General features: G+C 53.5%; 1 protein-coding gene across 4 annotated transcripts in view; it reads right to left on the bottom strand.

The window, feature by feature from the left end:
- Positions 1–13,801: 13,801 nt before the first annotated feature.
- Positions 13,802–16,899, bottom strand: part of RPH3A (rabphilin 3A) — a 35,434-nt gene continuing 32,336 nt past the window's right edge. For all 4 annotated transcript variants that reach the window (XM_054844918.1, XM_054844921.1, XM_054844920.1 and 1 more), the window contains one exon: positions 13,802–16,721. In XM_054844918.1, coding sequence (XP_054700893.1) covers positions 16,591–16,721 — 131 coding nt within the window. In that variant the 3' untranslated portion in view covers positions 13,802–16,590. The remainder of the gene's footprint in view (positions 16,722–16,899) is intronic.

The following is a 16,899-nucleotide window of genomic DNA, read 5'->3' as shown; positions in this document are numbered from 1 at the left end:
ACCAAAAACGTACCGCAGCGGCTGAATCGAACGTCCTCATCTGCATACCCAAATTGAAAGATTCAATTAAAGCCACTTAATCACCAACCGGTGGCAAAAAGGAGCCGGAGCGGTGGGGAGCGGTGGGTGCTGTCGGGGTGCAGTCATCGTCCCCCCAGCATCACCCCCCCCGCCCCGGGATGCTGTAACTCAGCTGAATGTGGATTTACTGCCTCTGCTCCATTATCACCAATCAATACAACGGTTATTACTTAATGGGCTAAAATTGTCATTCTAATGTCCCAGATCTGCATGTTACAGCACGGCTAATTGGTACAGAACTGATTTGGGGGCTTAATGAAAATGTAAATTCAAGCACATTAATCAAACAATTATTTCGTAACCACGAGACAGACGGTGCTAAACCTAATTAAGAAATAAACAAAGTTAATCAGTGAGCTGAAAACATTTACTAATCATATAGATATGTTGCAAGAAAGAAATATTAGGCAATAATTTATTAAAGATTCCCAAACCTGCTCCTTTTCTTAATAACCCGGCGCTCCGGCTTCCAGGAAGCACCATCTCGATTTTATTAAAGCATTTGTTCTGCTTTAAGGTCTACTGGGCACCAGAGAACAAAAAATATATTACTCTGCAAGATGAATAATTGCATCAATTTAAAATAATAGGGCCGGGGACTGAACGGGGGTGTGTGGGTGACACCTAATGTTGAGACCGATGCATTTTGGGCTTAATTATCAGCAGTTAGTGCTTTTCCAGCTCAAAAGTTAATTCCGATTCAGACATAAAAACTGCAGAAAGACATAAAGATGAAAGCCGGTGGCATTTCTCTTTCCTCTGCCTGTTCATAGCTTCTCGTCAAAACCTGCGTGTCTGGCACAATTTCTGTACAGAAATGGGAATATTTCTGCCCAAACTCAGCCTGGTGCTGAGCCAGGGGAAGGAGCAGAGCCCCAGCGCCGGGTTTTGGGGCAATTCCGTCTTTCTGGGGCTGCCCCATCCCGGGCGCGCGCAAGCCTTGCTCTCAGGGCAAGGCGAAACCTGCCCAGGCAACCGCTCCGTTCTGCCACCACCACCTTCCACGTTGCCTTTGGCACAAAGTTTCCCCCAAACTCCAATATTTGCAGTCCCACCAAAGCTGCTTTTTAGTTTCCCTTTCAGCCTCGGAGCTGGCGGGGGGGCGATGGGATGTGGTCCCGGGGTTTTATCCATGAATCCCTCGGCCGGGCAGGATTGTGGTGCTCGTGCCCCATTCCTGCTCCTCCGGTCTCCGGGATGAAGGAGAGGGGCGGGAGGGGGCTGAGAGGCGCGGGGGGCGGGTAGCAGACCCCAGCACTGCCCTCGCTGCCTCCCCGAGCCCACCGCCGCTCCTTCCACTTTCTATTTTTGTGCCTCTCTCCAGAGCCATTATTAAGCCCGTTTTTCCCCACAGCCAGGCTAAGCTGTTTATCGCAAGCCTCCATCGTTAGGTTAATGATTCCCAGCAAATTATTTCGTACGCAGCCCGGTTCATCCAGAATATGGAGCAGTAATGTTGACAGCTCGACCAGCTGCAGATCTCCGTGCCGTGCAGGAGGGACGGCTGCCCGACCCGCGGGATGCTCGGCACCGTTACACCCCCGTTTGATACCCCACGACGTGCAACACACCCGGTGACGCTCAGGACCCCACTCCCAGCTCCATCAGCACGGCTCAGCCCCGCAGAAACAGACCCACAGAAGAGCAGGGATGGTTTCTGCCTCCCTCCACCCCAGCCTAGCACCGGCGCTTTACTCTGGCACGCGACTTATTCATCGGACTCGGAAGCATCCGGCTCTGTTTGACGCCGCAGGGATGGTGGGAGCTGACAGCAGGGGGTTTGTGAACCCCCCGCCCCTGCAGCTTCATAGAAGCATTGCAGCAGGGGGGGGGCACCCTGAAATGGGGGGCACGAAGCAGCTTTGCTTCAGCTGCAGCCTCTGTGCTCCTGCTTCCCAGGCTGGAGGCCAAGCCACCGGCTCTCCCACGGCCGCCGCCTCTCCGGAGGGATGTGACGCCTGCCTCTGCACCACGCGATGCCGGGAGCATCCTCCCAGCAGCGCCCCGGCACGGGAGGAGCCCTGGGAGAACGGGAGGGGGCAAAGGGCAGGGATGCTGCAAGGCTCTCCTCCGGCATCAGGAGCACCTCTTGGACCACAGTGACCAGGACCTGGGGACAAGGTCTATTTGCCCACCAGCCCCCTTGGTGCTCCATGTCCTGAAACCACCTCGTGTCATCGGTCACATCCCCCAGGACACGACAGGACTTGTATCTCACGGTAGGCAGCCAGGAGGAGATTTGCTGTGCTGGCACCACGTCCTGGACCATGCCACTTGGCTCCCAGGGCTCCCAAATGCAGTTTGGTTCTTCTGAGAAGGGGACATGCCATGGGACTCAGGGTGCCATTGGTTGTGGAGGTGGGGGGGGGATTCAGTTTTCAGCTTTCTGGGCCCAAATAGCGGCTGCTGTTGCTGCTCTGCAGCGCTGGCCTCGTTGGCATTCTCCGGCGGTGCTGTACGCCCGGCGGGACCGGCAGCCGCTGCAGAGCCTGAATTATTCAGCTCAAGCATGGCCCATTTGCTGATGGAGCAAGTGAGGACTCGGGAGCGGGACTCAGTGCTCGGCTGCGTTGGGAAGCTGTTCCCTGGGTGAGCTCCCGCGGCAGTGCCCTGCCTCCCTCCCCGTGCCGTGCCGTGCTGTGCCGTGCCGCGCGGGGCTGGCACACATCCCGGTCCCGGCCCCCGAGCTGGTCCATGGCACCGGCACCACATGGGAGAAAGCCCAGGTCCACTGGCTGGATGCTGCTGTCATGATCTCAGCAGCAACAGATCCAGGGCACCAGGCACACTTTGCCCTGATAAGTATCTGCCTAAAAATTGTAAATAAAAAACTGGGAGGAAAAAAAGATATAAATAAATTGCTATATTTAAAAATGCCCTTTTCCAAACTAGTGCTTAAAAAGTGCCCCCGGTGCAGATGTGTGCGTTCCTCCCTTTCACAAATCCATCAGCATTTAAGGAGGTGCAGATTTAGGTCACCACACTCCCAACCGGGCAAAGACTGACCTTCCCATGAGCTAAAGCAGAGCGATGGGTTTCCACCCCACCAAAGGTCCTGTCCCTCCAGGCAAGGAGCAGGGCTGTCACCAGTGATGTCAACAGCAGGAACCTCCTGGGAACAGCCCCATCACTGCCCTGCTCCGGGATTGCAGCATCCAGGGACTGCCCGGGTCCCCAGGAGATAGATGGAGCAGCAGCCACCACCAAACCCTACCCCAACCATCTTCACCCCAGCAGCCCAGACCTGCTGCTCCCCAGGGAAGAGGGACCGGCGCTGGCTCCCTGCCCCCACTGGGACATTTCAAGTGGCAACCATGAAGTTCAAGGTGGCCTTGGTGGCATCTTGGCACGTACCGGGCTGCCAAGCCCCAGCGCTGCTAGAAACGCTCTCAGCTCTTCCCTGGGGTTCATTGGGACGTGCCCATGATGGGTGGTACAAAAAGGCTGAAAATGGATCCGGGAGAGTATCTGCCTGAGCTGCTAATTCACCCAATTGCTTAAGTGCCGGGCGACCGTCACTGCGGCCCAATGGAGCTGGAAATGGTGCAGCTGGGAAGAGCGGCTTTAAAAACCATTTCTGTCAGCCTAATGCTATTAAATTGCCTGGGAAGGATGGCAGTGGCTGAGCCCAGCCCCGTCCACCTGCAGTCCCCATCAGGACACGTGTATCCCCAGCACCCTGGTTGGTCCTGAGTCCCTGGAGACAGTTGGTGAGCCCTGGCTTGCAGATGAAGACAGTTCCTCCGTGCTAGGACGTGTCCCCAAGCCTTTCCCGTTGTCCCCAGGAGAATCCCGTGGCAATGCTCCTGGCTCGCCTTCCTTTACTCTTTGGAATGTGGGTTGAACCCTCCCGGGTTTGCACTTGTGCAGGGTCCAGGGTTGTGGCTCAGCTGATGTCACCTTTGCTGTCACCCCGGGGATGCCACCCCCTGCCCTGGGGACAGTGCGCAGATGGGAACAACCGGCCAGGGCTGCTCCCCAAACCACAGGCGATGCCAGGGGAACTGCGCCTCCAAATAGCTGCCGAAAGCTGGGAGGCACCAAGTGCTCCCGGTGGTTTTAGTCCCCACCTTTGCTGTCCGGATGGGGCTGAGCAAGTGCAGGGAGGTCAGCGGGGAGCGGTAAAGGAACCGCTGGTTTCTGATTTATGCTGCAAGGCTTTTTCGAACAAGCATAATAAAACCACCGTGAATTGAACATCTCAGGGGCAAAAAAAAAAAAAAAAAAAAAAAGATGAAGTGGAGGGAGGGAGCGGCTTTTCAAGCACCAGTGGCAGCCAAGGTTAAAGAGAGCTGTCAGGTTGGGGGGTGTGAGTAGGGGTGATGGTGGGGTCCTACCTGCGCTGCTGGGGAAAAGCTGGAGGTGAGCAGTGGGGTAAGCAGAGATGGTGCAGGATGGACCGGCTCGGTTCGGTCAGGGGAAGGATGTGCGCCAGGCGGCCAAATGGCCAAGGTGACCCGCCGCGTCTCCTCTCCCCTGCCATTCGATGATTAAACCAACCTCCTGCCAGCAGCCTTCAAAGCCCCATCCTGCCGCGTGCCGAGAGGCGCTGGTCCTGGGCCAGCCCCGTGCTCCGGTGCGGGTGTGCAGCCGAGCCTGGCACACGTGCTGGCCCCCGGCACGCTCCGCCGAGGGGCCCCCCCCGCACTCCCAGGGCTGGAAACACGCGCAAGGCTTTTCATTAAGCTTTTGGCTTGGCCCGTACCACAACGCCTATGCCACCTCTCGCTCCCCCCATCCCCAGATGTCTTTCTGAAGGTAAGTCCTGGCCGGGGGTATCATAACCCCTGGGGTGAACGTCCCCCCCAAACCCCAGGGACAGACCAGCATCCCCCCACCCATGGCTCTCCCACGCTCTTGACTGCAGCTGGCTGGCTCCGGGGCAGTAATTTTTAACTCTATTTCAGCATAATTCCGTGTCTGAATTAAATGTCATTGCACTCCTCCTCCTCCTTCTGCACGCTGCCTTTCCCCGAGTTCCCCGTGTAGGATGTTGACAAGTGTTTCAAGCTGATTAGGAAAAAAAGACATGGGAGATAAACTGGGACGAATAAACATTGCGTCGCCATCACCGGCAGCTGTTCCTATGGATGGGTGGCCCCGACGGTGCCCCCACCTCCCTGCACCGTCCCCATCACGCTCTGCCCCAGGGACGGCAGCCAAAGCCCCATCTGCCAGCAGCCACTTCCACAAGCGCAGGAAACTTTGCAGCACCCTTGGTCGTCGCTGCAGGACCATGAGATGCTGGGCACTGGGAACGCACGGCATGGCCGACGCCGTCCCCCCCACGGCACACGGGCTCTGCGGTGCCGGCAGTGTCCCCCCCCCCCAGCACCGTGCAGGTCCCCAGCCTGTTGATCAGCATCTCCCCGGGCTGCTGGCAGCACCATCTGACAGGTATGCAGATTGCCAGGGCACAAACGCCTTCCCCGTGTCATTTTTCAAACGATTAAATATGAAAAGACCCAAGTGCAGCTCATATTTCAGTGTTAACGTTGCTGCCAAATATTATCACGTTGACGTTGCTTGTAAAACAAAAGCAATCGATAAGGTTCTATCTCCGGGAGAGCCGCTCCGGCACAAGATTAGCTTGATGCGCACTGAGACGTGTTACCTGCACCCGCTGGCTCAGCACCAGCGCTCCACTGTGCACCCCTGCACCGGGGACCACCTGCGTTTTGTTTTTGTTTTCCCTTTTGCTGGGTTTTTAACTCGGCAGACTGTTTACGCGCTTTGCTTCGCGCTTCTGCTTTCTAATGAGAGCAGCACCCAGCAGAGCTGCAGCCCAGAGCAGCCCATGGGTCAAGATGATTAATGATGGGTAGACCACTGGGTTTTTAGAAGTTTGCAGGTGTTTTTGTGGCCGGGGGGAAAGGTATTTCCCCAGGCACGGAGGAGGACCCGTCATTTGGGTGGTCCAGCCAACAGCAAGCAGAGGCGAGCCCACGCCGGGCGCTCGGGACCCGGGCAAGCCCCCGTCGCACCCTCTTGCTGCTTTGAGCAAACACAGCCATAAAAACCTGAACTGTTTGTCCGTTGCATACGAAAACTGAGCTCACGTCTCTGAATTATTCACGCTTGGCTCTGTTTTCACTAATATTAAAAAGCTGCTGTTGTGAGAAACGTTGTTCCTTTTATTACCAGACATTGTTCCAGATGGTTCTGCTCAAGCCCTTCACCGAAGAGCAAGCTGGGGCTCGGTATTTCTGTTCCCTGTGTCCAAGCAGCTCAGAGGGAGGGGAGAGGAAGAGGAGGTCTAAGGAAGGGGCCCAAGAGCATGGGGAGCTCTTTGTCCCTCTGCACGCAGGGCACGCACACGTGATGGACAGCACAGGTCGGCTGCATGGGAAGCGTGTCCTCTGCCACCATCGTCTCCATCACTGGTCTTTGTCCTGACCAGCACATCTTCTGTCCTGGTTGGCATGGGGGGAAGGTGAGGACCAGCCCAGGGTACACTGGAACCCCGTGGCACTGACCAACACAGCAGGTCCGGTGGGTAAGAGCATCGCCCTGCAAGCTCGGCTTTACAAAACCTGCCCTCCAGGCCAGCCTTAAAACGTGGGTGGGATCCACATCTTGTCATGCAAAATGGGGCAGGGGGCTGGAATGAGGCCCCCAAATCCTGGAATCATTTCAAGCCCATCTACAGGGGAAGTCTGGAGAGAAATCCTGGTCTTTGGGAAGACAGCAAGGCCAAGACTCCGGCTGCGGGGAGGTTTCCTGGCAAGGGAAAACACAATCTGGGGGTCCCAGCTTCTCCCCACCGTGAGAGCAGAGGACCTCTTCCTGAGACAAGCCGCTGCTCCCTCCACTGCCCACGCTTTGCTGAGCATCCCCCTGCATCACTCGGCACAGTATCTCCACCGAGGCGCGATGCGTTTGGGCAGCAGAGCCTCTGCAGCAGGGTGGCAGGATGTTCCCGAGCAGCTCGTGAGGACAGGATTACTTCGGGGTGATGCTGAGCCTCCTGCCCCGGGATGCAGCGGCTCGTACATGAAAACCACTGCGTGCATGCAAACAGGTGGAAAAAAGGCTGATGATTCCGGACTTGCTAGAAATTGCTGCGTGGAGCAGACTGGATTCGGGAGCCTCAGGTATCAATATATCTATATATTCAATATATACGGCATGTTTCGATCTACTCTTCTCTGGATTGTTGGAATAGCTGTCACTGAGGCAGGTTTTCCTGCCTAGCTGTCTCAGAAGGCTTGGTTCTCTGAAAACTTTCCAGCGGCTCGATCACAGCGAGTTTGCAAAGCCAGGCCATTAAACACACACAGAGAGCAGCAAACAGCTGGGGATGAAAGCGATGCCTGCGCACCGACTCCAGCAAGGTGAGCGCAGGGCTGGGGTTATTACCACCACCCCATCCTTGGGGACAGGCAGAGCTTTGGAGATAAGGCACATTGCTGGGGACGTGCTGAATTCGGCCCCTGGAGATCCCACTAGGAGTCATGCATATCTGAATAATTTGGATTTTCAAAGGAAAATACTCTTTGTTAGCGTGCTGAATAAAACCCTGATTTGCTGAGGCTCTTGAGATCTTGGCTGTGCCACTCAGGGTTTCCATGGCAGGGCTCTTATCAGGTAGATAACGATCAGCTATTCAGCTCTGCCTATCTGGCCCTTAATTAATAATGTTGACCCTCATCCTGGGAACAAAGAGGAGTGAGAGAGACACCCGTGAATTTCTTAGGCTCCTTCTCTCTCCAATTCAGCCCACCCTGTTTACAAATACCCTGAATGCTTCTCCTCAATGGCAATTCCCTTTGACCTAGCAGTAAATCTTTTTTTTTCTTTTTTTTTTTTTCCTTTTGCTTTTCATGTGCCAGCACTTCTATTTTCCAGTTTTGACCTGATCAAGATGACTCTTTTTTGCTTCGACAGTTTTTGGAAGGAGCTAGTTTGTTGAGATTTTTTTTTTTTCTTTTTTATTTCACAGCGCTGCCAGAAAACCTGAGAAGTCCGTTATCTCTGCAACCCTAATGGATTCAGAAAACCTGCTCAGCTCTCTAAAAGCAGATAACTGCAGTTTCCATCTTGACTCCAGCTACTTAATTCAGTTCCGAAGGCAGGCGTCGGGCTCCCGCTGCCTGATCTGCCCAGGGCAGCACCGCAGGCAGCCGGCTCTGCCCGTGACCTTAGGCGAGGGGCTTCGATTCATTGCCTGGCGTCATCCCCGAATCGTACCCGAGAGGTGCCCTCTGCGTGCTGCCTATATCGTGGGGTGAGGATGCAAAAACGGGTTTGCATCGCCCTCCTGGCAAAGCCTCCGCAACGTCCCGCTGCTTCCCAGCTCCCATCGCCTCTCCTGCCAGGCCCACGTTCTGCAATAAACTGTTCCCAGCTAATATTAACTCCACCTGGATTACAGTAAAATACAATTTTCCACTTGTGACTCAGTGCAGCAGCACGATGCAAGGGGCTGTATCAGCATGGCAGGGACCGGCGGGTGGGGGCGAGCCCCTTCCCACCCCCGTGGGGGCTGTGGGCCGCTCTGGTGCCACAGCATCAATTTTAATCTTGGAAAGGGTGCTCAGTCAGAATTTTCCCTTGTTTGCTTGCTTTCTGCCAAGCCAGGCCCACTTGCGACCATACGTTTTAATCCAAATCTGGTCCCAGTTTTGAGAGTCTTTTAAGATGAGCTGCAATATAATTTATTCCAGACTGATTAAACTAATGGTGGTGTCAGTGAGGCAAAGACCAAGTAAGGACAGACAGACACTTTTAGGAAAGATGAAGTGAAAGCAGTGGCTTCATTCCAAGCATCACCGCAGGGGCTGTCCCAGTCCAGTACTGGTACCCAGTACCCTACCTCCAACACCCAGCCGTCCCACTGGGCTGCATCCCGCCCGGAGCGCATCCATCCCAAACACCCCTGTGAGCGCACAGAAAATGCCGCTCGTTGGAAACACGGTCCCCAGGGAAAAGCTGTGGCTCCCAGTAGCTGAGATGAGCTCAGTGGGACAACCAAGCTTCGATCGAATGGTGTTGGTTGGAAACCAGCAAAGCCATGGAACTGAAGCCACGGGATAGCGGGAGCACAGCGAAGAAGGTCAGAACTACGTGTTTCTAATTAAACGCCGCTTCTCCCTCCCAGCTGGGTGACATTGGCCAGCGTGGGCAGGCGGGCTGAGCGTGCAATTAGCAGGTACACAGTTTTATTACGGTCGAGCCTGGCATCGATCCCGTTCCCACGTGCCGGGCTCCCCCATCCCAGACCAGCAGCAACACCGCAACTTCTAGTGCATTCGTTATTCCGACGCTGTCAGCCGGGGACAGATACACCTTCTGGGGCCTCTGCCTATACAAGAAAATCAGCATTATGCCCAGTTAACATTCAAGCTGTGATTAATCAAAATACTCCACTGCCTGTTCCAATTATGCTCGCTGTTTGCCCGTACATCCTTTACTTTTGTTTAAGTGCAAGCAGAGTCCATTGGAATTGGGGATTTACGGCAGCTGCCAACCACTCCGCTCTCCGACGGCAATAAGTTACGTTCCTATTATGCACCATGCAATAAAAAAGGCTGATATTTATTCTTTGGATTTTTCTTTCTCAAGAAAGTCGCCAAAACTCACACAACCACTAAAACGTGGCTCCGTATTTCACAGGCGATGTCACCACAGTCACCGGGGCGGCGGGGAAGTGGAGGTGGCTCCGTAAGGTGGTCGGGAGGAGGGGAGCATCACCCCGGCATCTTTGCTGGCCTCTTCTGCTCAGGACCTTGCAGAACCAAGACAACCTAAAACCTCAGCTTCCCCCAGGGCAAGGCTTTGTGGATGCTCCAGACCCCACCACAGACTTATCTCCAGCCCCAGGGCCACTTGTAAATGTTTCTGCACTGGGCCAGCAGCCCAGAGGAGATGCTAGCCCCAGCTCTGTGCATCTGAGTGAAAGAATAACAGTTTATTTTTAGGCTGAGCACTGTCAGGATGAAAGCCATTGATCTGAGCTCATAATTACATCGTTATCTGTGCCCTACGAGATAAAGAGATTTCTAGCTGCAGGCTTTTTGAAAAGCTGGGCTTGAAAGCGGATAGAAGAGGGATTTATTTAGTTGAGCTTCTCTATTTTTTAAGTGAAATGTTAAATAGTAAAGTTTGCTTTTATTTATTTTCTTTTTTTTCTGCAGAAGGTGGAAAGCTGTGGAAGGTTTCTCTCCTGCTCAGTGCAGCAAGAGAGCCTCAGTGCCCTCCTGACGCCCTGGGATCACGCAGAACATGTTATGAGAGCTCCATAACATGTTCTTTTTATGACTTACACCCCACGGAGAGAGGTTAGAAGAGAGAACTATAGGGTGCTGGCATGGGTTGGGTCACTGGGTGCTGCAGTGACCTTCTGAAGCAATGTGCATCTTGGAAAGCAGAGACGGAGGCAGTCCCTGCAGATCACCACCAGCTTTGTCGCTTCCCTTCTAGGGAAGGTCACCGGCTCCTCTCCAAAAAGCACCATGGCTCTAGCAAACCAACTGAGCCTTCTTCCCTGAGCATTGCAGGCTGCCGCTTGGCCATACGCTGTATTTCACATCTCCTGCTCCAGGAGAGGAGCAAGAGTCCAACACTTTGTCAACGTCTTCAGCCCTGTGCTCGTTCAGCAGGAGAGGTCTGCTCCGCTCGCCGGTCCTGTAGCTTTTCCTCTCTAATCGTACTGGCCGCTCTCCAAGACCAGCAAGGGACCTGCTTCCATGTCAACTGCTTAGCATGCCTGATGTCACCCGTGTTTTACAGCCCTCTCAATGAAGAGCAAATCTGTATTGATTTCGGAACAACTAGAGCTGTAAATTACTGGTCACGACTGGCTTGGCCAGTACCGAGATGAGAATCTATTGATTGCACCAAAGGTCTAAATCTAATTAGCACGCAAGGAAACTGGTTGGAACAGCAGAACGATTCAGATGTTCTGAGATGTAATTAAAACTGTAAAGCTACCTACAAAAGCAGAACATGCAAATAACGGTCCTGATCAAGCGCAATTTGCAATCCAAGGGCTTCCTTTTCAGAGAGGCTGAGAAGAAAATAGGAGCAGAAATATCAATCAGGGGGAACAAAGGACCCTCTCTTATCCCCATGGGTTCGCTCAAAATGCCTCTTTCTCTCTTTTGAAGCACTTTCCATTCAGGACTTCACAGCTGACCACAGCTGGCACTGCCTCACCCACAATTAATCAAGGCAGCATCTTAATTGCAGGGGATACAGGGGATGCTCGCTCTGGTGCTCGGCCGGAGCTGGGTGGCCGATCTGCTGGGACCTCTCGGCTGGGACCTCTGTGCTGGCAACTCGCCGCACCAATGCTGGGCAGCAGCAGAGAGGAAAAAAAAATCTATGGGAAGCTCTCATGCTGAAAACCACTAATAAGAGGAAGTTAAAGCTCAATTTTAAGGCTGCTAGACGTCTCTGGGAACTATTTTTTCAGAGGACAAAGACCCAACTATTTTTCTGCTACTAAAGGTTTGGAAGAGAACAAGCTTTAGCAGCAGAAACAGGGGGTTGCAATTGGCCCCGCTGTTTTCAGCGCACCCGGTAATTACGGGGATGGTGGTTTGCTCTTGCTTCCACCCACCCCACCTAAACTACCACCACTGGCAGTCACCGGGAGCGAGCACGCAAGCAGCTTCACCGTTTCTGGAAAATGACCCATTTTTCTCTTCTCAAGCCTCTTAGCATCCAGCATGACATAACCAAAGAGCTTTCTGCTCATTGTCCTCACAAACCACCCCTCTCCATTGTCCTCCGACGACAAGACAACGCATCCTGCAGCTCACTGGGAGCTAGCGTCATTTTCCCCCTTTTCCTTGGAGTTTGCCCCAAAGAGGCAATCACCTCAGACAGTTCAGTCACTGCATGTTAAACCTCTGGTTATTTTCCTGCCAGCACGTGTGAGAAAATGAAGCCTTCTCCTAACCGGTGGGAGGGTTCAAGGTCTTCATTAAGAGCAGTACATGCAGTTAGCACCATACGACAAGTTTAAGTATCTATCATCTCAGTGATTTTCCATACCAGTCGTTGCTACTGCTCTTATACGCATGACCTAATTACCACAAAATGGTATCCAACTTGCTGGTTTGACCTTTTTTCCTCCAAGATGAGTCCAGCTGACCAGCAGTGGCTCAGGGGAAGAAGGTGGACCCTGGCCTGCAGGGCTCTCCCTGGCAATTATTTCCAAGCCAACTGCAATGTGCTGTGGTGGCACCTCATCAGCATAGACGGCTCAGGAAGCTTTAACTGCCCACAGACCTCCCTTGAAGAACCACCACTGGCCTGGCCTTGGGGAAACTCTTCCAGAGTTAGGAAGAAGAATCTGGCTCAGTGACAGGACAAGGGCACAAACTGGAACACAGGAAGTTCCATCTCAATATGAGGAAAAACTTCTTCACTCTGAGGGTAACCGAGCACTGGGACAGGCTGCCCAGAGAGGTTGTGGAGTCTCCTTCTCTGGAGAGATTCAAAACCTGCCTGGACACGATCCTGTGCAACCTGATCGAGGTGGTCCTGCTTTAGCAGGGGGTTTGGAGTAGATGATGTCCAGAGGGCCCTTCCAACCCTGACCATCCTGTGATTCTGTGAAACCATGGGTTAAACCTGCAGTGTGTGGGAGCAGCCATGGGGATGGGGCAGCTCCACCAGCCCCCAAGGCTGTCATCCATCAAGACTCAGAAAGGTTGCATGGAGACTTCATTTGCAGGGGACCACCACCATAATGGGTGCTAGTGAAGGTGTGGGGGCTTCCACCACCAAGACGGGTGATACTGAGGGGGTCCCACTACCAGGATGGAGGGTGCTGAGGGGACACCAACCCTGGTCGTGGGCATCCTTCCAGCACCTCCTGCCTGTCCTTCCCGTGCCATACCTGGAGCATCACTGACATCTGCTGCTGCGTCTGAGCATCGGCACCGAACTCACCACGCAGCCACCCTGCACAGCTCGGATCCATCCCCACGGGCCCTCTCTGGGTACACAGAGGGTGTGGGTGTCCCCGGAGAGGTGAGGCCACCGCTCACATCCCCCTACCCAGGGCTGGGGCATGGCCCTGGTGGAACCACTTTCCCAGGAGGTCCTGTCATCTCAGCGTGCCCTTCCCCGCGGCCAGCACCTCAGGATCTGCTGGAGATTGAGCCTAAGAAAGCCAAAATAAAGATTTTACTTGGGTGGTGCAGTAGACAGGGAGGTGTGTTTTCCTGCAGCGGTGCAACAGGAGCTGCATCTACACGGGGGACGGGTTCCTTCTCCCCCAACTTGGGGAGAAGGGCTGGGGCCTGAAGAGGGCCACCAGGAGATTCATTTCTCATGGGGTGGGTTTGCTTTTCAAGTGGACACATAGAAACGCCAGAGCAAAGCAACCACCACCTCTGGACGCGCCGTGGTCTTCCCCAGTAGCACGTGCCCATCACGTTTGCGCTCGACGAGGCACGAAGCAAGCGGGAACCCACAGATGTCTTGTCTGAGCATGAAGGATTTTAACCCAGACTGTTCCCCAACACTCACGTCATCCCCGTTACCCCCCAGGGGTGCAGGACAGCCAAGCTGAGCTCTGCAGAGCTGGGAACCTCTCCCCACAGAGAAGGGGCTGCACCCCACCATTCCCAACGCCTTGCACCCAACGTAACTTTCCAGCGTTCCCATGAATTCCCACAAACAGGACATCTGCCCACCCCTACCAGCCCATCCCAGGGTTTGTATCGCCACAGAGAATGAAAGAAGCCAAAAAAAACCCACAAGATTTTTTTTTTTTCCTTTTCCAATAGTCTCACTTTATTAGATACCACATCAAGAGAGGATGTTGTGCTGCATGCAGCGGAAGACTGAAGTGTTTCTAGTTCCTGTGTAACATTTTCTTTTTCTCTTAACAGTTGTAAACTGATATTTTGCTGTAAAATCACTGCATGCAAGTTTGAATGCAAACAGAAGAGGCTTTTTTCTTTTTTTTTTCTTTTTTTTTTTTTTTGCACCATTCCCAATCCATATGTGCATGCTTTATTTACAACAAAAAGAAATCATTCAGGGCAGAAATTACTATCAGAAAAACTGAGAAGAGGGCGGCAGAGACAAGGACTGTGATTTGCACAATACCGAGAGGGGGATTGGCAAGTTGCACTTCATTTTTATGGGTGCAAAGAGACGATTTGAGTATCATTTGACTGAAGGGAAAGCAGGCTGGGCAGAGAATGTCAATACAGGACATGGGTAAAGGCAACCTTTAATTTAATCGTTTTGCACGCACAGAGGAGGCCAGGCTGCTGCAGGTTGGGATAAATTAAAGGTATCTGAGCAATTCTTTAAAGAAAAAAGGAAAAAAAAAAAAAGAACCACAGTAATTTCATCCTCCGCACAGCCCATGCCGAGGGCAGCGCAGCTCAGGCTCTCTGGGACGTTGCATTTACTGGCACAGAGTTGAGAACTGCACAAAAGGATGGGGAAAACTTTCAAAGCGTCCTCTCCCACTTACACTCTTCTGTGCATCGCGCCCCGAGCAGCTCCCATCGCGGTGGCCATGCCACAGGACAGACTCTGGGGTGATGGGTGAGCTGCCCCAGCTCAGCCCGAATGGAGCAGAGGATGCAGGTGCTGGTTTAAGGTTTGTGTTCCCCATCCGTGGTCCAAGGGTGGCTCCTGGTGGAGAGCTGGCTACCACGGGCAGGCAGCACCCACCCGGGGCTGGGGGGGGGGGAAGCAAAACCTCCGTGGGCGTGGGAGCCTGGAGCTGGGCTGGGGAAGGGCTGCTCTGCAGCAGCAGCATCGCTAGGCGGGCAGAGAGGTTAGCATCACACAGAGACACAGCCCCCGCCAGCTGCGGAAATCACAGCCCTGCAGAGATCTGGGTGCCAGTCAGCACTCAGAGCTAATTCTGCTGGGGGAAGGGTGGGGGGAAAAAATTTAAAAAAAAAAAAAAAAAAATCGAGACTAGGAAAATAAGTCATCCGATTAAAAAAACAAACCATAACACAGCTCTGCGGTACAGCTGAGTTGAGAACACACCACAGACTACAGCAGCAGGTTGCAAGGGAAGTCATGGGACGACAGCGTGAACCGAAGGGGCTGGGGGTCCGGTTTCGTACAACATGCACCGTGCATCGCTGACCGACAACATATCCCAGCAGCGCTGCTTGTGCTGCTGTCGGCATTGCTTGAGGCTGTCCAGAGACAGCGAGTGGTACCAAACCCGACCAGAATCAGTCTGAGAGCATCTTGACTCTCCTGCTATCCAGAACAAATCAAACGCCTCCAGACAATCATTAAAGCGCAGGTTGAAGACGATGGTTCTCACACAGATTTGGAAGAAAAAAAAAAACCCCAAAACCAAACACACAACCAAAAAACCCAACAACCCAACCAAAAAAAAAACCAAAACCAAACCCCAAAGTTTGGAAGACCTCTAACTGTTCCAGGTAATTTCAGTATTTGTGGTATTTTAAAGCAATAACCCTTGCACACATCAGCTAGTTGGTGGGAAGTATCTTCTCCCTCGGCTTCCCTTCTGCACGTGGTACAGCGAACGGTTGGCAGCAGCAGGGATGGTCTGCGGGGGGGGGGGGGCCCAGGGACTGCCCTCGGGGTTCGGCTACTCACTACTACGCAGCTGGGACGGGAAGAGGAGGTAGTCACAAGCTTGGAACACGGGTGGGCTCCTACAGCAACGGAGCGTGCGAGTTCCTCGGGTGAAAGGAACCACACGTGGTGGCTGGGAACGAGCACGAACCAACCCAAACCTCTGTGTCCCCGCGAGCACAGAGTGCCTCCTCCCTGTTTCTCATGATTGTTATTGTATTATTGGTGGATTTTGTCAGCAAAAGGATGTACCACGATATTGCTCAAGTGTACCAAATCAGAACTAAAGCTCAAGCAGGACTCGCAGGATTACATCGGTGACACAGGCTTTAGCCTAATCACGACAACACAGATACCAGGCTACGGTTATGACCCACACCAAAGCCAAACAGCTTTTTCATTATTGCAACTGAGGTATCGATATCACACAAGCGGAACAGGCCGATGCTCCGACACCGGTGCTCAACATCCCCTACGCCGGATGAGAGCACGGCCAGGCCGGTGGCCGCGCATCCCGCTGGGAGACGGAGGAGCCACGAGCCCGCGGTGATGGGACGAGCCACACGAGCGGAGGCTGGAGGAACACAGAGCATCACACACACACACACACACACCAGGAATGCTATCACGGCGTGCGTGAGACTAGTGAGAAAGAGGAACAGTCAGAGGGTAACTATTGCTTGACAAAATTGGACACCAGAATAATTCAATGACACACTCCCCCCCCCCCAAAAAAAAAAACCAACAAACCCAAAAGGAATTGAATACAAAAGATCTGGGTTAGTTTTCAGGAGGAGGTGAGGACAGGGCACAGAGGATGCTTGGAGGAGGCAGAAGAGCGTTGCTGCCCTGGGACCAGAGGCGTGTAGCACGGCATGACTGTGCTGGAAGACGGACATCAGAGATCTAAAGGGGCTGGGCAGAGGATGGGCCAATTTGGGGAGGTTCGGGCAGCAGCTCCCTTTAATCACTGGCAACGTGGTTTTCATTTTGGAGGGTGTGCCAGCGTTCAATCTTCTTGTCCTTGTTCTTCAAGCATTCATACCAGTGTTTCAAGCGCTCCCCCTTAGCCGTAATGCCGAGCTGACAGCCGCCTGGAAGGAAGGGAGAAGAGGAGACATCACGCTCAGATACGATGCTGATGTTCCAGTAAACCATTCCCATGGGGACAGACCCCACGTTTGGGACATTTCCCTCCACCTCCTGGATTTAAAATGTAGTGGAAACAACCAGAGCTGCTCTGCCCACACAGAAGCCCCCATGGGACGCTGG

This window comes from Grus americana, chromosome 16 (assembly GCF_028858705.1).
Source record: "Grus americana isolate bGruAme1 chromosome 16, bGruAme1.mat, whole genome shotgun sequence".
Lineage (NCBI taxonomy): Eukaryota > Metazoa > Chordata > Aves > Gruiformes > Gruidae > Grus > Grus americana.
Note: the sequence above shows the minus strand (reverse complement) of the source record. Positions and strands in the feature narration are given on the sequence as shown.